Here is a 24,027-nt window from a genome sequence, read left to right on the forward strand (position 1 = left end):
TCTAATCAAAAGAGATAAGGGAATTAAATCTTGATAAAAGGCACCATAGACAATGAAATAATATCAATAATAGGAATCCTTTCTTCACCTCCACCCTGATTTTATTGGGAAGGTTTCTAGCTCATCCCAATCACAGATGATGCATGCTGACGGTTTTTGATAGATACTGCTTGTTATTTTAAGGAAAAATCAATTATTCCTATGCTCTCTAGTGTTTTAATAGGAACAAATGTTGCATTTTGTAAGCTTTCTTTACTTTCAACCTGATTTTCCTAACTATGGGGGTGAAAAAAGAGATAATAGACTAGAAATGGCTCTTTGGCCAGGTGCCAAAAATGCCGGTCTGATACCATGACTTGCTTGGATATCCTGAATTCTTTTCTCTTTATCCAACTCACTAATTGTTGATTATAGACTTGACACAACTCTGTCTGCCTCTTTCCTCCTTCTTGGAATCATAGATCTGAACTTGCCAATCATTGCACCTATAGCTATTGATGCCCACATGAAGTTCATTCCTCAACCTTGATCTCAAGAGGGACAAGTACAAAAATAAGTAAATATTTTCTTTGGCTCTGTAACAGAATCATAATGGCAGAAGATAACAGTAAAAAGGAAATTTCCAATGCAAAGAAATTTTATTTTTCTTTACCCAAGTACTACAATATGTGTGTATGTGTATGAATATTTCCTTCCATTGGTTTATTATTATTGAGGAAAGACTTTTGACTTGACTATACCTATAAGTAGAGTCATGTTTAGTTTCATTACATGTATGAGAGTTTTCCACTGATTGTGTGGTGCCTCCATTACTCAGACACTGCTCCATGTTATTTGTAAAAACAATATTAGTCTTAGAGGAGGAAGAATGTCCACTGCATAGGTGGGTCACTTGGGTTAGTGTATCAGTGACCCAGTTAGATTGTAAGTGTAAAAATCAGTTATTCTTTCAATGATCCCAAGTTGTGTTCTGATACAACCCTGTCCCCCACCCATCTTTTGAATATCAGTATTAATATGGCAGTCAATCACTGAATGATACAATATTCTAAGAAACAAAATGGGATACTTCAAATCACAATGGAGACAGATGTTGGGCATCAGGGGGTCCTGGCACATGTCAGTGATGATTTGTATGCAAGAAGTGGCCTCAAAGACATTATTTAGGAAATGTGAGACTGGAAAAGAGAGGGAGCTGAGAGAGGGGGAGAAAGTTTAATGGAGGGACCCATGGAAATCATAACAAACTAGACTCCAGGAAGACCTCTAGGACAGTGGCAGATCCATGGAAGATTTGTGGGAGGACAACAGTTAAGAATCATACAGAATAAAAAAGTGTGGTTCCAATATGATATGGGCCTTGGAAGGAGTTACCACAAGGAGGAGGTCACGAATTCACTAGGGAGACTCTCCTTTAGGCTACAGAAACTTATCAATTGCATGGGAATTAAGAGTGCCAAAGAAAATATTTTCTTACTTATAATCCCAAGACAAATCTTGTATGTCCTATAGTCAGAGAGCAAAAATACAGGCAAAGAAGAGCAAAGTTATTACACTAAACTTAATATTGAGCAATATTCCAGTTCATCTCGATTTCCTTTTCTGGAGTGGGGAAAAATAAAAGGAATACAAATAATCTGGTAAATACTCTGATATAATAAAAAATTTATAAAACTAAATTGTGCCCTTTGCAAACATGTATTTCTTTGTTTTTAATGTTTATGCTATCAATAAGAAAACTACAAGTGCAATGTAATAAATTCTAACACCTAATATATTTTAAAAATTTATTTGTTCACTGTTATTAGAAGGTAAATGCATTGAAGCTATAAATTCTATTTTAGCATGAATTTCACATATAACCAAAATCGTCTTTTTTGCTTATTATGAACTATTTAAAAACCTATATTCTGATCTTGTCCTATTAAAACAAGTTAGTGTAATTTTTCAGATTATTAAAGAAGTTTTCATGCCATTTGTCTAGCAAATACAAATTGATTCTCTAAATTAGAAATTTAGGCATAATATATTTGTTTAAAGTTCCAGATCTCTTGGATTATTTTTCTTTTAGGCTAAGTAACATTTGTTTGTTAAATATTCAATCATATAATTGTGCCAGGAACATCACTATAGTTTGCCTGATTAATTGTAGTTCAGCATATGTATACTGAAAATGAGAATGATTTCCCTAAGGAATTAGCACTTCAACAGTTAAACTACATTCCTTAAAAGGACATGCAGATGGTCATTTGGACAATAATTTTGGAATACACAAAGCTGATTGCTCTTGCTGGGTTGTAATTTTTTCAAAGAGAATTCTAATGATTCTTGAAGACTATCTCCTTGGAACAGATGGGACACTCTTCCCTTTGTATACCCAACTTTAATATTCTGTAACTCAGGAAAAACCGGCTTTTTAGTCTTTTTAAAATTAGGTGATATTGTTTATTTTTGTTAACACCGCTTTTAATTATGTCAACCATGAACAAAGTTTTGATTTATTTAAGAGCTGGATGACAAAGCAGGACTGGAATACTCCTATACATTTTTGAAGATAATTTTAATTTGGCAGGCCAGACTATCTAACTTTTGTCCAAGCTGTCATCCTTTCACCAACCAAATACATACCGGATAGCTAAATCTCAATCATACGTTCATTCATTCACTACAAGCTATCCCAGTCCTGTGTGTAGGCTTTCACTCTATCTTGGAACTCAGGAGCCTGTCCTCGGACCATGGTTAGCATCACCATTTCTAGACCAACCCAGGTACTTCATGGAATGGGGAACTCATCTAAAAGCAGTTACCAGGCACTTGCTATGTGCCAGTGGAGAGGTAGGAATATTAAAGGAAGCAAGCTCGGCAGGCTAAGGGGGAGACCATGCACAGAGGGGAGGCTGGCCCAGCAAGGGAGCCAGGGCCAGTATGCTAAGTCCTGGCCACCTTCCCATCTCTCTCTGTCTGTCTCCTATATATTTATACTCGTCCCCTAACATCTCTTCTTCAAGGACTCAACTTTAATCCCCGACGTCCTCAGCAGCCTCAGCTCTCTCTCCCCTCTGCCTGGAGGTTGGGAAGGCTGTGATAAATGGGGGACTTCATTCTGAGGGCCGCTCAGGGCCCCCTGGACACCCCCATCTCAGCATCCTGCTAGATGCCGTCTTCCCCTCTGGATTTTAAGCTCCTTTCTCTTATTTCTCTGCCCTGCACTCAGTGCAGTGTCTGGCCCATGCTTGGGGCTGCCTGACTGCTGGCTTGATGTGCCCTTCTCTTCCCCAGAGCCCTGACCTCTGGGCACTGTCAGGGGCACAGGACTGGCCTGTGATTCTCACCAGCATCCCAGCACCTGCCTAATCTGAAACCCTCTTGCCTCCGGATGTGAGTGGTCCTGCACCTTTCCTGCTGGCATCTCCTCATGTCCTCAGTGATAGGCACAGGGCTGGCATGAATACATTCTTTTTCTTGTGCCAACGTTTCTTAAGTGCCTACAATGTGCCAGGTACTGGGGACAGAAGAAAGACAGAGAAAGAACCCCTGCCTCAGGGGTGTAAGCCCCCACTTAAGAAATGCATCCCCAGAAGAGTCTGTGCCAAGGTTATGACATGGAGCTGACACAGGATGTCACTCCAGGGGGACCAGAGGTGGCTGCTTCAGTTGGAACAACAGGGAAAGGGAAGGAATCAGCATCGGGGGATCCAAGCATTTCATAAATATTATGTCGTTCCTCACAACCTTGGGCAATAGATGCTATTAGGATCCCCATTTTACCACTGAGGAAACTGAGCAGGTGGAGATGAAGTGACCTGCTGAGGGTCACACACTGGACTTGAATTCAAGTATCCTTAACTCTGGGCTCTATACATTGCACCACTTAGCTGCCTCTGCTTGAAAGAATAAACAATAGATATGATGCTAAACATTATTTGTGACTTAAAAGCAGTCATTTGTTCATGTAATTGTGGCTGTAATCATTACCCAGAAAGACAAAACAAGCCATTTTTTTTCTAATCCCAGAGCAAGCCTGGGAATCCCACTGGAGGAAAAATATATTCAGAAAGTTGCCCCTTCAAATTTTAAACACAGTAATAAAAATATTTTGTTCTCTTTGGCAAAGATTGATGGCATTTTAACTTTGCTTGTAATGAGTCACTGGGAAAGTGAAGTACTCTGGGAAATGTGACTTTTCAATAAAAAAGTTATTTTACTGAAAGTATAATATTTCATTTTGAAACTACTAGGATCACTCATTCTCATGGCACAAATCTGTGTAAATATTTGCAACCAGTCAATGGTACCGTGAGATTCTGTGGTACTGTCTAATAATAGTTCACTCTGAAATAGGATCTTAAGCCCTCTCGGCCCCCAAAAGCTTGTGTGGGAGTAAGGAGCAGGGGGGTAAGACTTCTTTCCTGGAGAGGAGAACCCCGAGGTTGGGTAGAGACAGGCTAAGTGGCTCCTGCCTGGGCACAGCCTCGTAGCAGAGCTGGGCCTGGGCTCTTTTATATTCAGGTTTATTCTTGCCGCTTCAGAAAAGTTTGGCAAAACATTACAGGAGATCCCAACTGGGCTCAAAAGCAAAGGCTTATCTCATTGGAGTTTAAAAATAGGCTTTGTATTTGCTTCTATTTCTCACTCTGATTTCTCCAGACGTCTTTTTCTAGCAGTTGATTCAGACATTTATCTACAAAACATCCCTTTGCAAATGTGGCAGGACGATTGGGTGGACGTGCAGAGGAAGCCTCTTCTCATCCCACCCAAGAGAGGGTTGTAACCCTCTGCCTGAGCCCCGACTCACGAAGAATCTGCCTTCCACGCACACGTCCCACGCGGGCAGGTCTCTATGATCGAAAGGGATCACGCGCCGCCCTGTAAATCCCGCAGGTTTATGCATTACGCCATGATCGGCTAATAAAAACCAAATGCAATCAATTCACACGTGATTCCTTTCTATTTTGAACCCTTTTTAAATGGAAATTTAAAAAGTCGTGTTAGATAGTTCCTTTGCACTCCACAGAAACGTCTCTATTCGTCATGCGAAACGTCATGCAAACACAGGCATGTCAGGGCAAACCCAGAGGTCCAACACGAGGCAGACACCGGCGGCCGTCCGGGGGGAGATGGAATGGGAGCGCAGGACGGACAGGCCCGGGGTGGACGCGAAATGAGCAGCTCTCTAAACCCCAGGATGGTGGGGAAGCAGCGGCCACTGGCATTCCTGTTCTCCAGACTGGCCCAGGAAGGCTCGCATCAATGGAAGGCCTGGCGACTGTGTGACTGGAGGGTTAATGGAAATAACTCGGGCCCTCGGAGGGTATTTTTGGTTTTCATTTGCTAAGGCGGATTTGCAGCGATCTAATTAGCGTTCACGGAAGCATCCACGTTGTTTCAGGCTGCAGGCTACATCTGAAGTCCCCAAAGGCCAGGCTTTTTGCAGACGGGGTCCAGCCCTTGGTTGACCAGTACCGATACCAAGTTCCTACTATGTGTCAGGCACTGGGCGGAGGAAACAAAGACAAAGGGACCCGGAGGGGAAGGTACAGTAGAACATTAAATGTGCACAACCAAGGCAGAGGCCTCCCTGAGGGACAGTGAAAATGCACAAACGTGGCCAGAGGAGGAAGGAGGAGCGAAATGTAGCCCATTAAAACACTATCACGAATTAGTGCAGGGCTTAGAGTTAGGAATCCAAGTGTGGATTCTGCCTTAGCTATTAAGTCGCTTGAGCTCTTTAAGCCTCAGTCGGTTCATCTGTGAAACAGGGATAATAATAGCACCTCCCCCCAAGGGCTGTTGTCAGAATACGACGAGATATTCTTGAAAAGTGCTCTGCAAACTGTAAAGTGCCATGTAATTGGTATTATTCGTATTACCGAACCTCCAAAATCATCTTTTAGGGAAATTAAGATGCACCGCCATGGAGAATGAGGCAGAGGACCGCCTGGAAAAGCTCCACAGAGAAGCAGCACCATGCTGGGGAGGAGGGAGACGGGGCAGTTCAGGAGAAAGCCCCAATGTCCTCAGGACTGGACGGATGGCGCTGGAGGGAAATCCAGTGCTGTTACCTCAAAGTTGCGCTAGAGCATCCAGTAAAGGAACAACAGTGAGGCGAGTTCCCGCTCACGCTGACTTGAACCCTGGCTTTGCAGGGGGCTTCCTTCTGCTGGATGGTGTGTGCAGGCCCCAGCCGAGCACAAGGCAGCCCTGGCCACGAGGGTAGGCAAAGATGGGGCCCAAAGGACGACTCCCAGCTGTGATGCCAGCAGCAGGCTCTTCCTGGGATGGGTCACCCTGTGTCCACAGAGGCCTTCAAGACCTACGGATGGACCCCCTGGTCCCCTGGTCCCTCCCTGGAGCTTCATTGTGGGTCATTTAACAAATGAAGACATCTAAGTGTGAGCTGCCCACAGCAGACCTCGGGATCTTGGACCCCAAACCTACTGCTCTTCCAGCCTGCTTATGTCCTGAGGTCCGTCGTCGCTCTCCGGGCTCTATGGAACCCCGCTTCCACCTGGGGCCCTCATTGCCTCAGGCCTATGTTCCATTCCATCCTCCATTCTACTGTCATTTCCCTAAAATTACTCTTGCTCAATAACCTTTGTGGCCCTCCATTGCCCCAGGACCAAATAGGACCAAATATCTCCTCTCCTAAGCTTTGAAAGTCCTTCGTCCTCCCTGACAGTGCACTGCTCATCCCTGGGCCTTTGGGCCGCTCTCCGCCAGGTTTGTATGTCCTCCTCCCCTCCGGCTCTCAGAAGTTCTCTATTTTCAGGAATTCTTTTCTAGTCTCCCCAATTCTATTCAAAAATCTATTCATAAATGTTCCTGTTGCCTCCTCTGTTCAAATGCAGGCTCTGTGGAAGCAGGGATCGCTCCATGCTTTGTATCTGTATCTCCAAGCCTGGCCCTTAGCAAATGCTGATTAAGTCTCTGTCTATTAAGGCAGCTGTCATTCATTTTGTTTGAGAAACAATCTCCAAAAATAAAGCCATTTTCTACTAATTATCAGTGCGTTTTTCTGCAGATTAACTGTAGCCCCTCTTGGCTCTGAGTGTGGCAGGTGTGGGCCTTCGCTTGCTTATCTCCTCCCTTCCACAGAGGAGGAAGGTGGCAGGAAGGAACGCTCTTCCGAAGGCTTCTTTGCTTGGACTGCAAACGTTTCTATGACGAGATTTCTAGGTATGGAACAAAGTGCACAGAACCTGCTCTCAGAGGCCCCTGCTGTCCTGGGGTTCTGAGCTGCTAAGTTCCAGGCTGATCCTCCACGGAGGCTCAGGCCCTGCCTCTCAATACAGACACTTCTCACTTTATGCAAATTTACAGCATGTCAATTTTACTGTAAGAACTCTGAATGGTGACCGTTACTGCTCAGCACTGCTCTCTCTCTGTGTCTGCCCGCTGGCTGGAGGGTACTGTGGCCCTCCCAGCCTCCCTGCCACGAACCACCCCCCAACAAACCTCTCCAAGTAAAAGCTGAAGCACTGAGGTGTGGAGAGGCTGCCCCTGCCATCTCTGGATCAAGGGCCTTGGCTCAAGGCTTCCCACTCTGCCTGCCTGTGTGCCCACTCCATGGGGACCACAGGTCTGTTCCTGGTCCCACGTGTCACCCATCCCCTCCTGTCTGTGTCTGGCTCCATATGCCTGCCCGCCACATTCCCGCAGCCCCTTGTTCTTCCTCGCAGTTCCGGCCAGGCCCCCACCTGGCTAGCCCCTGCTCTTCTTTTTCTGTCCACCACCTGCAAATGTCCTTGAACCGTGTGCCAGCCCCCTCTCTCCTTGAGCCCAATGCCCCCTTCTTCCCTCCTCATGATTCCCTTATGGGAAAATTGGCATACATGAAAATCACTCTACACAGAGGTTTGCAGAATAGTCCACTTAGTCTATAGCTATTTTTAACAACTCATTTTTGTAGGAAAACTAAAAACTTTCCATCATTAAGATATAACATAAACAGTTTCAAAGGTAAATTCACTTAAAAAAGAAAAAGATTACTATAAGGTAATAAGCTCTAAGGTTTTTCAAATATATTCATTTGATTATGTGTTTTAAAAAATCTTTCAAGGAACAAAAATTTGTATTCTGAATAATTCTAAAACAGATAACCTACTATACTAATCCATGACTCATTACTTCAACTTTTATTGGCTTACCTCAGAGACAATAGGACCACATCGAAAGTAAGAAGCCCTCCAAGTCTAGGGTGAAACAAGGATAGGAGAGAGTAGGAAGCTCTCAGAGCTCAGAGTACTTAGCAACTGCAACATAATAAACACCCTCACAGCAAAAGAACAATAATTTTGAAAAGTTTTATCAATCTTATTATCAAATAAGTCAACTGAATTTTATTTTTTATTCTAAAAGATGAAGATAAAATATAAAAGCCACCTCTATAACTGAAAACTAAATATGGCGAATGCTAATCAAAAAATAGCAAGTCAGCTGCCATAAAAACAAGATGTACTCTGGTTGGCTTGGCTGCCTTTTTACAAAGAACGGGTGAGCTTTCCCCTCATCCCACAGGCTTGGGTGCTAAGCTAAAGGGACAGAGGTGGGCGCTCTAATGCCCGTTCATTCACAAAGCCGTGCCAGGTACCTCTTCATTGCTGTCGCCACCACAGAAGTCATCTTCCAGTTGGGCTCCTCTCCTCTTCCCAATGTCATCCTCCTCCTTCAGATCCAGGAGAAAAGGGCGCACTTCTGGAAACATAGTCGGACACCTGCCGTGGGGCACAGACCTTGGCCTCGAGGAAAAGGTAAAGATCTCATTTGGAGCACTCTGGGCTTCCTCTCCTTCAATGCTATTTTCACTTTCTTTGCAGTTTTCCGGCAACTGGTGAGAATCATTACAGGAATCATCTTCCAGGGGTATGGACTGTTTACTGGAGTCCAAATGAAAATGATCTCTGTAATTTTCAGGAAATACCCACTCATCTGATTCTAGGGAAGATAAATGAAGATAATTAGTGGAGGGATGGGTCTTGGGTTAATATGCTGGAATACTGAACTACTGATAAACTGAAGTGACAATATTTAACTGCATTCTCAATGAGAAAAATAAACAAGTACAATAAGATTGTCTGCTATCTTGAATGGTGTGCCAAATATTTAACCAACAGGTCAATGACCATAGTGACAGGCAGTTAATTCATCATTCTAGTTCAGTTAAGAGAAGAAAAAGTGATCAAGAAATTTAGACATCTAGAACAATTATCACTTATTTACACTGAAATATTTCATCACTGAAAAGTTGTAGTAGAAAGAATGCCACCATTTGCAATCAGAAGACTTGGGCTCTCATGCCAACCCTGACCTTGGCTATGGGTATTATTTACAGCCCCACCTCATCACTTGGAAATCCATAATCCCCATCTCCTGTAATGCTCAGCTCTCACTCGACTCACACAGGGTCTGAGTGACTCTGGCCAAGTTGCTTCCCCTGACAGAGAGGGCTCAGTGGCACAGAAGGTGCCTCCCTGCACTCATTTCTGACCCAGCAGGATGAGTTTTCCTGGTTCATCTCCAACCCTCCTAATCCTTCTATTTCTCTAGGACTTTCCAGCTCATCAGAGGCTCTCTTCACAGCAGGTCCAGGTAGGGCAAACTTTACAAATGAGGAAACTGAAGTTAGGAAGAGTTAAGTGGACCGTCATGGTTACTTAGCAAACCAATTCCCCCTTTCTTTGGTAAAAGTAATGGAATATGAAAAATGATGACAAGTAGAGATGCCCTTTCCTCCTTGGGCTCCCTGCCACTAGTGATCCGAGGCACATTCCCTGCCACTTTGTGTCTCCCCTTTTAGTCAGGGGAGGGCAGTTCAATCTGGATATTTGAACAGCTGACATGGGCCACCAGAAGAGGGAACTAACTGGGAATCTGAGAACACAACTGAGCCCCGAGAAAGGGAGAGGCTGTGTGGGCTGGGTTCTCATTTCTTTGTGACACAGAGACTTGTTGGAAAAAAAGTATTTTTCAGAGGAAAGATAGATCTCACGTATTTTAGGGCTCTTTATACGATTCTGGACACCTTGAAAGTGCTCAAAAAATACTTCCTGTTTAATACTCAAAAATAAGTGTCACCATGTTAGTATATTAAATAACTAAATGGATATCTACAATGTATACTACAAACAACAAAAAAAAAACAATGCTAGGGACAGGGATCAGGAGGGGTTGTATGGGTTCACCAGTATAGGAAGTTTTCTATCAATTCAGTCTGGAACCTTCTCTGGATTTTAGAGAATGGCCTAGGGCATTAGGCACTGAGAGGGCAAGGGCTTGCCTGGAGGTTCCACAGTCGGTATGTGTGAAGGGCAGTACTTGATCTTGAGTCTTCCTGGCTCCCCATCAACTACACCATGCGGCCTAAATCACTGGCAAAACTTGAAGGAAGATATAATGAGAATATCGGTTCTAAAGCTAAACAATTCCGGTGACCTAATGCCAAAGGTAGTATTGACTTTTTAACAAATTTTTTAAAAAAAGGAATTTTTCAAGTTGTATTATCTGAATACCACATGTTACTTTGGAATTTTATTTTTACTCCAATTATTTCCATATCAATTGTAATGAATAATTTGGTGTGTTTTCTTAGGAAAATATGTAAATTACTATGTAATCACAATATTGCAGCAAACAAGATAAATGCAAGAATGATCACCTAAACATCTAATTAGTTTTCCCTCCACAGTCAGATTTATGCGAGAGACTCTAATTGCGCCTAACATTTTAATGAAGGTTTCAACATTGCATAAATAAGACTGACAAACTACAAACAATATTCATTCATTTTCTTTTTTGCTTTGCTCAAAAACAATTTGCCTTTCTAAAACTATTGCACACCTGCTCGGCAAGATATGTGGACGTGCCCTGCCACAGATCTCAGCTGTGGTCATTATACAATGAAACAGCAGAAACAAAATAACAGATAATCTTTTGAAAGAGTGATAGGTTTAAATGAAAAATGTCAGAAGACTATAATTTTACTATTTATTTTGAACATGTCACGAAGATACTCCGTGGCTTGTGCTATTAGAGCAATGAGTAAGAATATGTTCATTTCAGAAAGTTCTTTTTGTCCTAGAAAATGGAATCTGCAGAAATATAGTACTAGATGGCAGCCATCCCAGCCCCGAGAACAGCAGAAATATCAGGAGGTCTAGACCTGGAAGGAATTTAAAAGACCACTTCAAGCTCCCATTTTAGAGATAAAGAAACAGGTCCAGAGAAGTTCTGCGACTGAGCCAGGGTAACAGAGTAAGAGGAGCTGGATTGAAGCCAGGGCTGGTGATTTCCACCCAAACTACAGATAAACATTTTGCTGGTTATCTAAAGAGAGGACATAATGGAGGTGCTAACCTATTTGATGAGGAGATTGGTGCTGATGACTGGAGACATCTAATGTCACTGGACAGTTGATTCTTTGATGGGACACAGTGGTCAGCTTGGCTGGGGTCATATCTTCGTTACGACTGTTTCCTGAGGAGCTCCCTTGATGGGAATAAACATTTTCCAGAACCTTCAATTCAACTCAACAAACATTTACTAAGTCCTTTCAACATGAAAGGTATATATCCCATAATGTTTGTAAAAACTATAGACTTCTTAATAATAGCATAAAATTATTTTGGAATGGGTAATTATGTGATTCTTAAGAAATGATTTAAAGAGTAATAATTCTATAGGGCTTTTTCTTTCATAGACCATTTTAAAATGGTCAAATGAAGCATTTCAAGCGGATTCCTTTTTGTAACTTTTTAAACTAGTCAACATTCATTAGAACCCAAACATGTCATTTTTAATGCCAAAAAAAGACTTTAAAAAGGTCTTAATTCTTTTCCTTTGATGCCATGAAAATAGGCTAAATTTATTGTTATTTTAAAATTACAACTGTTTCTAAGCTATGGTTTCAGTATTCTTAGTCTGTGTGTGTATAATATATATATACATGCATATATATATTTACATATAAATATATATATTACACACACACAGCGCTATATAGAATGGATTCTAGAGGTGACTTGGATGTTCACTGTCTCTAAAAGTCTGATGGAAGAGCAAGGACTTTCAGTTACCAACTCTAATTTATTTAAGCGACAATGACTAGACGTAATGATTTTTACTTTATAAAGTATTTTAGTTTGGAAAAGAACACAAAGGAAAATAACAACAATTGATACTAATAACAACTGTGCTTAGCACACCATCTGGCACATAGTAGGAACGTCTCTCCTCCTTTTAATTTTCATAATAATAATACCTAGCATTTATAGCTTTAAAGTTTGCCAAGCACTTTAGAAATAATATGTCAATGGATATAAAGATATAAATGGATATAAAGATCAATCCTGGGCAGTGAGTGCAGTTATTATCTTCACTTTACAGGTGAGAAAACAGAGGCAGCCAGTGATTAAGGGACTCGTCCAGGGTCATAGAGCTAGGAAGGATCTTCCTGACCTGATATAGACTTGGTGCTCAATCCTCTGGGCCACCTAACTGCCTAAATGGTAACATAAGCCAACAACCTGAGAAAAAGCATTAGCTGTGTTTTGGAAAAGGAGAGAAACATTACAAAAGGCAAATGATGGTGATCACTAGGGTTTCAGCAAAGCCTGCTGGCAGCATCTTCCTATGTCACATGTGTAAAATTGTAAAGTAATAAGGGAACTTTCCTGGGCTTCTCATCTAGAAAGAGGAAAGGTTCTCAGTTTCTGTACCACTTGTTAATCCTATAAATCTCTGTTAGCAGCTACAAAGCAATTCTTGAATAGCAATATAATCCCTATAGCACAGACATTTATATTATAAGTGAACTTATTCATAGTCCTTTGGATTTTACAACATGCAGAGAGAATCTATTGCTCTGAATAAACCATAGATATAATATAGTGTCAAATTTGTGCCATACCACTGGGTGTCTCTGTTCTGTCTTTGCTGGTGCTTTTTAGCCGTAATCTCCGTCTACTATTATTCTTATCTGCGGATGGTTCTTGAGGGGGATGCGGATGCATAATATGGAGATCAGCTGTACCATTACCATATCAATGATCACAAAGCAAAAATACAGGATACCATGAGAATTTGAGATGATCTAGTAAATAACACAATTATATGCTACAAAAGAAAAAAAGGTACCTAACAGTATTATTTTTGAAACATTCTCATATAAGATATGTTAGAAGCAGCCCAACTTTTTCCTAGATAGGAAACAGGCTTTTATTCCTACACTCTGGAATCCCATTTTCCATAGAATTATTAACCTTTGTATTTCTACAATAATCAAGTAGCAGAATTTGCAAATCAACACATTTCAATGGATCTGTAGCCTCACCAGGGTGCCTCCTACCCATGCCTCTGAACTCTGTGAAATTCATCTACATTCCTCCATGTTCTTCTATAGAAGATCCCGCAGTGCCCTGAAGGCAGAACACTTGGGCAGTCCATCCATTAGCCCTGACTTATGTTACATGACTGAGTCAACTCATCTTCTGATCATATGTGACTCCAATATCATAGGCAGCAACTCCCTGGAATGGGGCATGCATTTCTCCAAAATAGCAGGCTTCAACACATGAGTGTTTGTGTTGAAAAATGGCCTTTTGCACCACACAACAATTTAGGATTGTTAAAAGCAGTGCCTGCTCTCAAATGCAATCCACCATTCTCTTTCTCCTTTTGAAAATCAAGTTCAATGCATTGTCCTGTTTGAGACACTGCCTGTCCCGAAAACATGAACTGATGTAACAATGCAATGGACTGGCCATTTGACTCACATGTTATAATCTGGACAAATGGCATTCCCATTTTTTTCTTTTTAAATGCTCTTAATAATTAACTCAGCAATCATCAAGAAATGCGAATGTTTTGGTATATAAAGAACAGAAAAAGGAATTGTATGTGAAATTGTGAACTTATGCAGTTTTTAAAGCAAATACTAAATTTAACATAGTAGCGACAACATTCCTGTTACTGAACTTCTAAACTTCCTTCTGTTTTTTTCCTGATCATTCTTATGTATACTGAAGCTTTTCATCTCTGTTTTTGTAGCTCTAGTACTACTTACCAACATGCCCTTTCCCAAGAGAAATGCTCCCTTGTAAAAGTAACTAGTCAACCAAAATAATTCGTCAAGTCAGCCACGTGTGGAAGCAGCTGCCTCATCATTAGCCTTCCAAAGCCCTGACTGGTCACTGCATGGATCTGAGGGCTGTAGCCTGTTCTTTCCTTTACAGTACTGTTGTTCATCAAGTAAACTGTCCCTTTGATTCTGTTCACCTCACTCTACATCTGTTCAGATCAAGTCTTCCCTTTTCTCTGAATATGCAATTCTCACAATTTCTTAGGAGGGAAGGAGGTATTTTAATAGTCCATTACATTTATATACCAAAGTTTCTAATTCTTTGCTCTCACAAAAAGTGCTGTTAAAAATGTTTTTGTATATATGAGTGACAATAGGAATTTTTTATTTCATGTTAGTTTTCCCATATGGATTGCAGGGTCTAGCACTTAATGCTTTGGGATTGATTCTTAAGTCACATGCTTTAAAATAATGGTGGCTCTCCCTAGGAAGATCCCATAATACTCTGATGTGTGAAGTACCCACAAACAGTAGCGTCCCCCATGACAGTGTGTAACATCTCTGAGAAGCATATACCCTTCTATTACATGCCACCGCAGTGGTTATAATTAACAAGAAATTGTGTCTTTTCTGAAAATATGCAAGAAAACCCTAGTTTCAACTTGGGTTTATTGACTCCTCCCCCACCCCCTTTTCCTCTTTTATATTCTTCTGAACCTTCCTGTCAACTGTGTGACAAAAAATAACTATAAAGATCCTCTTCTCGATTCTGTCTTTTTCAGGGGACGTTTCTACTTCTTTGGATTGATGGGTTAAGAGTACAAAAATGGTGACTTCTCCATTCTTGACAATGAGAACAGATTATTAGAAAAACAGTGATGGATTCTTCTATTTAGTGGCTGCGTGTCCTCTTGCCTCCAGCATTCATAGATGAATGCTCTTTGGCTGAGGCAGCTCCTCTTGTCACAGGCTGATCTCTCCTTGGACATTTTTAGCCACTGCTTTTCATGACTGTATTAGGCCACTCTGCCCACTCTCCTGTAGAGAGTTTAACAAACGAGTCTGTACCTGAATGGCCACTATTTCTGGTAGTTCTTTCTCTAAGCTTGGCACAGAGATTAGAAGTTATCCGGCAAGGGGACTTCCTGAATTCTTTTAGCCTTTTAGCTGGCAACAGCTTTATGTTGGCAAAACTTCAGAAGGAAATGATGTTCATTAAGGGTAAAAGCATCATCATTTTCCACTTCCAAATTTTTTGCATTCACAGATCCTATGAATAGGTCAGATTCGAATGGCTGCAATTCTCCCCATTTCCAACTTTCTTCTACACTGATGTTGATTTTTACCTTTGTCCTAACCAGCTGCTGCTCTGACTACACAAAAGAAACTAAATGCTATAGATTTCAAAATTATGTGAAGATAAGAAAAAGCTTTGAAACACAGATTCTATTGTAAAGACAAGCTTTCCCTATGAACTATAACTAACATTCCTAATATTTACTGTAATAAAAAAATATAAGCTTAAGGGATGCTATTTTCATTCATTTATATTATATACTGGACTGGTATGATAAAAATGACAGATGACAGCCAGTATTTTTATAGAGTTTTATAGTTTGCAAAATGTTTACAGATATTATTATCTCATTTGACTCTCATTTAGGAGGTAGGTGCTGTTCACACCTCCAATTCACAGACAAGAAAACAGAGGCAAACTGAAGTTGAGTGATTTGTTCAGGGTCACACAGTTATTAATAAGTATTTGAGGCTGTACTAGATTTTAGGTCTTCCTGACACTCAGCCAAAGTCCAGTGCTCTATCCTATGTCCCCTCTTCCTTATTCCAATAGTCAGTATGCATAAACAGATCTTCCAAATTCCTTCTGAATCTAAGTTAGTATTTCATGATAAAATAGTAAAAATAAAATGTGCATTTGATTATTTGGTATTGGAAATTAAAATATGGATTAGAAGAAATGGGGAAGAACTTTCATACATATCATTAGGGGTCAGAATTTTAAAATAATTAAAATTTTTGTTTGTTTTCTTAATCACTTCCTTATTACATACTATATTTGTTTTACATGGAATATAATTTGTAATGATAATGGTTGCTAATTAGATCCAAATGCTACAAAATAAAATGTAAGCAAAATATCCATTTCATCTAAGATAATGTTTTTAGAAATTTCAAAAGCTTGTCTGCAGCCCCTTCAAAAAAGGTAAAATTTAAAATCTCATTTTTAAGAATCTTAAAATAATAACTGAAGCTTTCTTTAATTTTGAGTATGCTTTCTAATCCAGTAGTTTGGATCAATTCTTGGTGATTTTCTAATAAGCAGCAATTTATTCTCTTTCTAAAGGCAAAATTCTTCAAATGGTCAACTTGAAAACAGAACATGAAAACTGTGAACTCATAGTAATGACTAGATGCATCATTCAGAATTCTACCCATTTCAATAATAGTTCCCTACTCTTTCTAATATTAAAATAATACTTCCATTAAGTTATTCTCAAACAAGCACAGGCCTACTATTGACATGATGAGTTAAATCTTTATAAATTCTTTCTTACCATTAAAGGGTGTAATTTGCTTTTCAAGATGAATATTTTCTTTGTCTCCTTGCTCTTCTGACTCATAGAACTGTAGGCTTGAGACTTCGGACTTGTTAGTACCTTTTTCTATTGTAGGCTGCTGGCAAGTTCTGCTACTTCTGGACCTTACATTCTATAAGATAAGAAAAGATAAATCATTGGAGACTATATGATGAGATAATCAATTAAGTCTATTTTTCCTTCAAAGAATATATTTTAAAACATATCTACGTTTAAAAGAACCTGGATGGAAAGAAAAACAAAAAAAAGCATTACTTGAAATAACAATCATACTTACAGACACAGAGAAGACCTTAAGTCATCTAGTCCTATCTCCTATATTTTACAAATTAGAAAACCGAATTCCTGAAAGATGAAAGACTTTCCTAAGGTCACACAGTATCAAGTAGGGCAATGATTTGAACATAAGTCCATTGATAAAATATCCTGGGATCTTCCCACATCTCCTGATTTTCTCAAGTAAGTAGAGAGAAATTCACTTTATTGAAAGCTCATTTGGTAAGATCTGGATTTTTCAGGTATATATGAAAAAGATTTGTGGGAATTTTCAGGGTCTCCATTATTTATTATATATATTATAGATAAATTTCATTTAGGAAAGCACAAATTAATACTCAGCAGAAGAAAAAAGATAAGGGGACAAGCAAGGTCTTTTATTTATTTCATTTCTGGAATAAGGAAGGCCACAAAGTTGTGCAAAGGCAAATAATTGTATGTAAGTAGGAAAGGGGGAAATAAAAAGAAGAAATGAAAAGGAAAACATCCTTACTTCCCACACTTGACCTTTAAAAGGCAGAAAGTTAAAAAATTACCCAAGCATATATATATATATATATATATATATATATATACACACACACATATATTTTTTTTCACATGCAAAACTTTATGGGAAATGCAAATCATAATAAAAAATTGGCTCATTTACTAGAGAGTGATGTCTAATCCAGTTTTAAAGTAAAAGGAAGGGGGCAGCTAGGTGGCCCAATGGATTGAACCAGGCCAAGAGACAGGAGGTCTTGGGTTCAAAGGTGACCAAAGACACTTCTAGCTGTCTGATAACCCAGTTGCCTAGCCCTAACTGTTCTTCTGCCTTGGCAACAATCCACAGTATTGATTCTAAGGTGGAAGGTAAGAGCTTAAAAAGTTAAAAAAGAAAAGGAGGTAGAATCTTGTCTTTGAATTTCTGCCTATTTTGTGGATATGCATTAAAATATTATTTAAAAGTTTGTTTTGAGGTATTAACATGTATGACATTTATTGCTTTATTTATTTAACCATAAGTCCCTACTATGTGCAGAGTTTTGTGGTGGTGGAGGTGTGTGAGTAAAATGCTTAGGAAAAAACATGAATCTTGACCTCCCTGAGATGACCACATACTGTCCTAAACTCAGATGATATCAGGCAATTGTGTACTGTCAGAGCATTAGAGTAGAAAAAAAAAGCAATGCGAGATCAGAGGGGGAAGTTCCCTTAAGGATAAGGGCATCAAGTGAATGAACTCTGATCCACTGTAACAAACTAGGGGGTCAGTAAATGAGTACTAATTGTGGGGAGAAAAGGGGCATTTTTCAGTTGCTGGTGTTTTTCTCAGGTTTCTGGAGCATTCACCTGGGGCATATCATGGGCATGTAATAGTCAGCTTTTCGGTCCCACAACATATCCTCGCTGCACCGTGTCACCCAGTTCCCTTACCTCTGCAGATGTTCTCATGCTGTGTTTTCTCCCAGAAGGAGGAGGTGGTCCAAGCACCTTGGATCCAAATGCAATGTGAGACACATCTTGATTTTTACTGTTTCTTGCAGTGCCTGATCCTCTGTTAATAAACTGATCTGTTGGGTGACATTAATCCACAAATAAGAATGATCAATTACTCAACATTTGTCATGTTTGTAATAATTTATATTAAGACCGTTTCCCATCAAACTGATGTACGGTTTCTCTATAATAATTGTCTTTTCACAAGAAGCCAAATTCTAAATTCCCTTAAGTCATTTAATATAAAGCCCAGTTTGGAATCACCAAAAAGCTTTGAGTCTTTAGAGAGCTGACAGTGAAAACAAATGATACCCACCAAACTTACAAAACATGTACGAAAAATAGAAGGCAATAATAATATGAGATGTTATAAAGCAACGCATTGCAGAAAAAGGACCAAAGAAAGTGTAAGGAAATCAGAGGGGAAGGAGAGTGAGTAGGAAAGCTTAGCTCGAGAAAGCTTTGAACAGAGCTGAGGACCAGGGAAAGTTTGTGCACACAGAAAAGATGCCAAAGGGCACTGGGGTGGGAGGAAGAGGGACAAAATAAAGGAGAAAACATACTTTGAGGGATTCTTTACTTCCCCGGTGTGCAAACTCATGCCACTGACTATAATTTTCCATAGCTCCCTTCCTCTACTCTTTTTTTAAACCCTTACCTTCTATCTTGGAACTGACCCTGAGAATGGGCCCCATGGGGGTTAGATAACTTGCCCCACAGTCACACAGCTAGGAAGTGTCCGAGACCAGATTTGAATCCAGGACCTCCTGTATCTAGCTAGGCCTGGCTCTCTATCCACCGAGCCACCTAGCTGCCCACATCCTCTACTATCCTTAGTCTTTCCATAAGTCCAGAACAGGACTGGGGACAAAAATAAAGACACTGCTCTCTTCATTCTCCTCCAAGCCCTGCACCTGACTTTCTGAATTGTGAAACAGCATCTCTCCTGCTGATCCTCCCTCAGCCTCAGATCTATAACCTCTGGAGCCTGCTTGCCCCCAAACCTGCCCCCAAACAGCCTGTCCCACCCCCTCCTGGAGGGTGGATCTAGGAAGATCTGCCTGGCTTTTCTTCTGGCTAGCCTTTCTCTAGCTTTTTAGGCTTCAAACCACATTTTCTTCTTCATACCACCTTCTAACCCCCTCTTCTCCTCAATTGCTGTTCAGCTCCCTTTGATACGTTCTCTCCCCCCCCCCCTTGAATATAAGTTCCTTCAAGGCAGAGCCTGTCTTTTTTGTACTCTCCTCTTAACATCATGTCCAGCACACAGTAAGCCCCTGAAACGTTCTTTCTTCCTTCCTTTCCCTTCCTCCCTCCTTCTTTCCTTTCTCCTTCCCAACTTTCCTACCTTTCTTCCAGGCATGTCCATACCCCACTTGGGCTAACTCTCCATTGTTTCTCATTCTCCCTAAATGCTGAGCTTAGATCCTTCTCTGGTCAAGCATGTTGTTAGTTTCTTCACAAGTCAGTGCTGGGGACATTCGCCCCATGTTTGAGGACAACTTTTCATTCCAAAACAATGAAAAATCAGTTTGATTTTTTCAGAGGCTGCGATATCTTGTGAGTCATAATCATGAACCATAATATTAAAGAAATAGATTTTGGTAGAAGCAGTGCTTGAAATCCATAGAAGCTATAGGAAATATCCCAAGTGTGATCTACAGTGTAATTCTCCTCATGTTTATTTAACATGTCCTGAATAAAGTAATAATTAACTCACAAGTTCAATTGCTTATAGTTTAGTTGAGTACAGTTGTTTTTCAAGTTGCATTAACAGTTTCTTAACAGTAAATAAAAATATTTATCTTCAATAGTGAATAAGTACATATCATCACTTTCTCAATGCATTCATTCATCATTTTTCTTTTCTAGTTTAAAGATACCTTGATGTAACAATCAATCATTGAAAACAACCACATTCTGGAGTTTTACACTTAAAGTGAATAGCTTGCTAGTTCTCTCATAACCATCTGTACGCTTGGATGTCTTAAGGAATTGTGTAATAACCTCTTGGGTAAAAAAGAACAATCCTTATTAACTGCTGTCTACAGTCAAAGGCTGTTGTAAGTTGAAACTTCAGTTCATACCAGCCTGGGTGTAATTGGGCCATTTTCATAATCAACAGTCAGATAATTCAGCATATGTCACTTTTATATTATAACCAGACTTAAGTCAGCCCCCACTTTGGCTGCAAATGTTTGTGTTGGAGGAGGAGATCTCAGTTTCTCAGTAAACCAAGTTATTATTTAAAATTAAGAGGTTTTCCTTTGTCACTTCACCTTTTTGCAGTGCCTTTACATAAAGCTGATAAGATTTTATGGCCTTGTGAAGGCAGAAGATCTAGAGGTTCTTGAGTCCCCAAAGAACTTTATTAGATGAGAATTTACCAAGTTTTTGGAACTCTACCCTAAAATATATTATTATTATTAGTAGTAGTAGTACTAATAATTAAAAAAAATCCTAACCTTCTGACCTGGAACCAATATTATGTACTGGTTCCAAGGCAGAAGAGTGGTAAGGTCTAGGCAATGGGGGTTAAGTGACTTTTCCAAGGTTACACAGATAGGAAGTATCTGAGGGCAGATTTGAACCCATCTCTTTTGGCTTGACTCTCAGTACTGAGCTACCTAGCTGCCCTCATTATTATTAACTTTAAAGCAAAGTAAACCCAAGCAAATACATAAGACTTTTTTTTTACTTTAATAAGTCTCTAAAAACCAATAGTTCAAATTCATAATTGTATAACATTTAGCCTAAAGGGGGAATTATTCTTCTAATAATAAAAATTGTATCCCCCCCCTTAGGTATCATTTTAGAAATTAATAGCATTTCTTCTACCCTAGTTTCCTGAAAATCATGACAGAAATCATAAGTATAATATGTACTAATAGAAAACAGTATCATGAATTTTAAACACAGACACAAGTTTTTGCCAGTCAAATAACATTAATTCAGTTGAATGCTTTTCTGAATTATCTTACAATCAAAAAACTCATTTCATCCATCTATCAATTATGACATTCCATGGTAGTTACATTCAGAGACAACTAAAGAGTAATTTTTATTCAGTTATACTTATAGTTAGTTATAAAGATTTAATCTCATTTTTTTTTTCTAATTCTGACCAAGTTGAGAGTGAAGAGAGATCTAAGAAGGAAGAGATCCTTCCCTTATAGCAGAAATTTGTAGCATTGAAAACCAATTAGAGACTTCATTTTCGAACTGACAAGAAATCTGTTTACAATGCATTCCCAAAAATTATGGTGGAAATGTGATTTGGATATTTTGAATATCTTGGTGGGTTTGAAGAGTTGTATCCCCTAGGTCTTTTTTTCCCCACACAAACAGCATACTTCTCTGTCATTCTCTCCCTTCCCTGGAGAGTGATAGATGTACTGTTCTAGTGTAAAGGAAAAAGGTGATTTCACTGATCAAAGAATAAATAGAACCGAAACCAATTTAAAAGTTTTATCTCCAGTGAAATACAAAAGTGAAGAAAGCAAAAAAAAAAGTTTTAAAGTCTGCAATTTATAAATTTATGTGAGATTAAATCTTTTTGAAAGTTTACAAACTTTCTATAGGAAAAATTCCCTATTCTCTTCTAGCTTATTCTTAAAACTTAACTTCTACTGAAAGTTTAATCATATGGTAAGCAGAAATCACTATTTGTTTAGAAGAAGTGTCTAGCATAAGAATTATTGTAATTATGGACATGGAAGAGCTTATGGGTAGGAATTTTCAATAATTAATCGTAAGCATACGCAATATTTCAAAATAAAAAAAATTCTCTCTGGGGTCAAGGATGTTACATTTTGGCTTTTAATACAGTCCAAACTTTTTTTTAAACAAAATTTAACAAGACCAGAGTTCCCATATCAGGTGTAGATTTGACAATTAGCTTCTAAATCTATAGGTATCTGCCATAAGTCAAAATTACCAGAACCAAAGCAGGATTAACAGAATTTGAGGGGACCCATAATGATCACTGGTTATTCAAGGCGGAATATATGATGAGTGAAAGATACCCTACTGATCACTTGAGATTTACACTGGATGAGACTAGACCGGAACAATATGGGGTTTAGACAGGGAGGGTAGTAGTCAAGCCAGTACAGTAATTACAAATAAGAGACAGCTCGGCACGCATCTTGTTTATCTGCCTTCAGGAAATGGGGTGAAAGAGGAGAAGTCCTCCCATTAAAACACAAAGTTTGCAGCTAAGCCCTGGCTTTCAAATTCTAATCACCCGGCTATGTGGCCGGTCACCTCAGAGTCCAATGGCTATGCCCAACAGACAGAGAAATAATCTAGACAAGTACATAAATCTCCTTAGGTAAATCTACCTTGTGCACCCTGGAGGATTCTTGGGCAAGAAAACTCGATTCTGAGCCAATGTAGTCTGTCCCCCCAGGGTTGCCAGTAACGGAGATAGGAATTATATGAGGGTCTACTGTAAGTCTTGCAAGTCAATCGCCAAGTCAGTGACGCAACAGTTACCAATCAATGAGCCCAGGGCATCCGTTTCAGCAACCTCCTGCTAAGGAATGTGACTACAGGACGGCTACCCTGGAAATGTACAGGAAGGAGGAGGACAAGAAAACAAGTAACAGAAAGGGAAGATGATAAGGACATCGGCATCTGGAAGGTCAGGGAGTGAGCTGGCCCCAAATGGGGCTGAAGGTTCAGTCCCAAGCCTGCTTCTGCAGAATCAGCAGGATGGGACCTGACTGCACCAAGCACTTCTGTGTATTAGCATAAAGCAGTTGGCAATCTTTGTAAGCGTGCTCGTCTTTTGTTTTCCATGAGGATCCCCTGTGACACAGGGGATGGGCTTCCTCATGAAGACTGACAAGCGAGAAAGCGGTATATGAGGTCAAGAACTGCTGACATCTCTTCAGCTGGCTCTTCTGTTAGTGCTAAAAGCATCCTAAGTTGCAACTCACATTCTGCATTAAAAATGTGTGCTGTTTTCAACCATCTCAAAGTGTTCTCTCATATAAGAAAGTTCTCTTTAACACTAATATTCTCCCCATGAAACTTTTCAGTTATGATTCATGGAATACATTGCAAGTGACCCAAAGGAAAGGATTCATAGATAGTAGATGTAAGTAAGTTGTGGCATATTTCATTCAATTTAATTAAAAATATTTATGCTGGAACAGCATGATTAGTAAAAGGAGATGGCCCATTATGAAATACGGACAGGAGCCCATGGGCTGCACACTCGAATCCACAAGATGTAAAAGACAGAAGAACCCTTCTAAGATAGAGGAGCAATCTTCAAGGGGAAATACAGGATGAGGAACAGAAAGGAAGTGCATAGCATGAGGAATGGACAGGATTATGTTCCACACAGATTACATGAGGAGGAAAAGAAAGTCAGCATCCCTAGGCTTTTCTAGTATTTTAGAATATTCCCTCTTTTTCAGCAACATTGAAGACCAAACACCTAGGACTCATTCACTGAACATGGGGTCGTCAATGCCCCTTTTTCATGAAGTTATTATTTTTTTTTTATTCTTCACTTGTATTTTTACTTATTTTTTTCACTTTCTTCATTTTTTAAAATTTAAATTAATT

At 39.7% G+C, this 24,027-nt stretch overlaps 1 protein-coding gene and 1 long non-coding RNA gene across 13 annotated transcripts in view; one reads left to right on the top strand and one right to left on the bottom strand.

Moving 5' to 3' along the window:
* LOC130455398 (uncharacterized) overlaps nucleotides 1–5,242 on the top strand; it is a 41,948-nt gene extending 36,706 nt beyond the window's left edge. The window contains exon 4 of the long non-coding RNA XR_008913343.1: nucleotides 4,648–5,242. This is a non-coding gene — a long non-coding RNA (uncharacterized LOC130455398). The remainder of the gene's footprint in view (nucleotides 1–4,647) is intronic.
* The window catches only part of CFAP20DC (CFAP20 domain containing), a 291,242-nt gene that overhangs the window by 98,096 nt on the left and 169,119 nt on the right, over nucleotides 1–24,027 (bottom strand). For 5 of the 12 annotated variants that reach the window (XM_056804298.1, XM_007499981.3, XM_007499986.3 and 2 more), the window contains 6 exons: nucleotides 18,385–18,521; nucleotides 16,648–16,801; nucleotides 12,905–13,021; nucleotides 11,353–11,484; nucleotides 8,591–8,934; nucleotides 8,148–8,192 (listed from right to left, as the gene is read on the bottom strand). In XM_056804298.1, the coding sequence (XP_056660276.1) occupies nucleotides 8,148–8,192; nucleotides 8,591–8,934; nucleotides 11,353–11,484; nucleotides 12,905–13,021; nucleotides 16,648–16,801; nucleotides 18,385–18,521 (929 nt within the window). Of the gene's footprint in view, nucleotides 1–8,147; nucleotides 8,193–8,590; nucleotides 8,935–8,957; nucleotides 10,377–10,407; nucleotides 11,159–11,352; nucleotides 11,485–12,904; nucleotides 13,022–16,647; nucleotides 16,802–18,384; nucleotides 18,522–24,027 lie in introns of those variants that run through there. The other 7 variants (XM_007499982.3, XM_007499988.3, XM_056804296.1 and 4 more) reach the window with 5 other exon arrangements.

This window comes from Monodelphis domestica, chromosome 7 (genome assembly GCF_027887165.1).
Source record: "Monodelphis domestica isolate mMonDom1 chromosome 7, mMonDom1.pri, whole genome shotgun sequence".
Classification (NCBI taxonomy): domain Eukaryota; kingdom Metazoa; phylum Chordata; class Mammalia; order Didelphimorphia; family Didelphidae; genus Monodelphis; species Monodelphis domestica.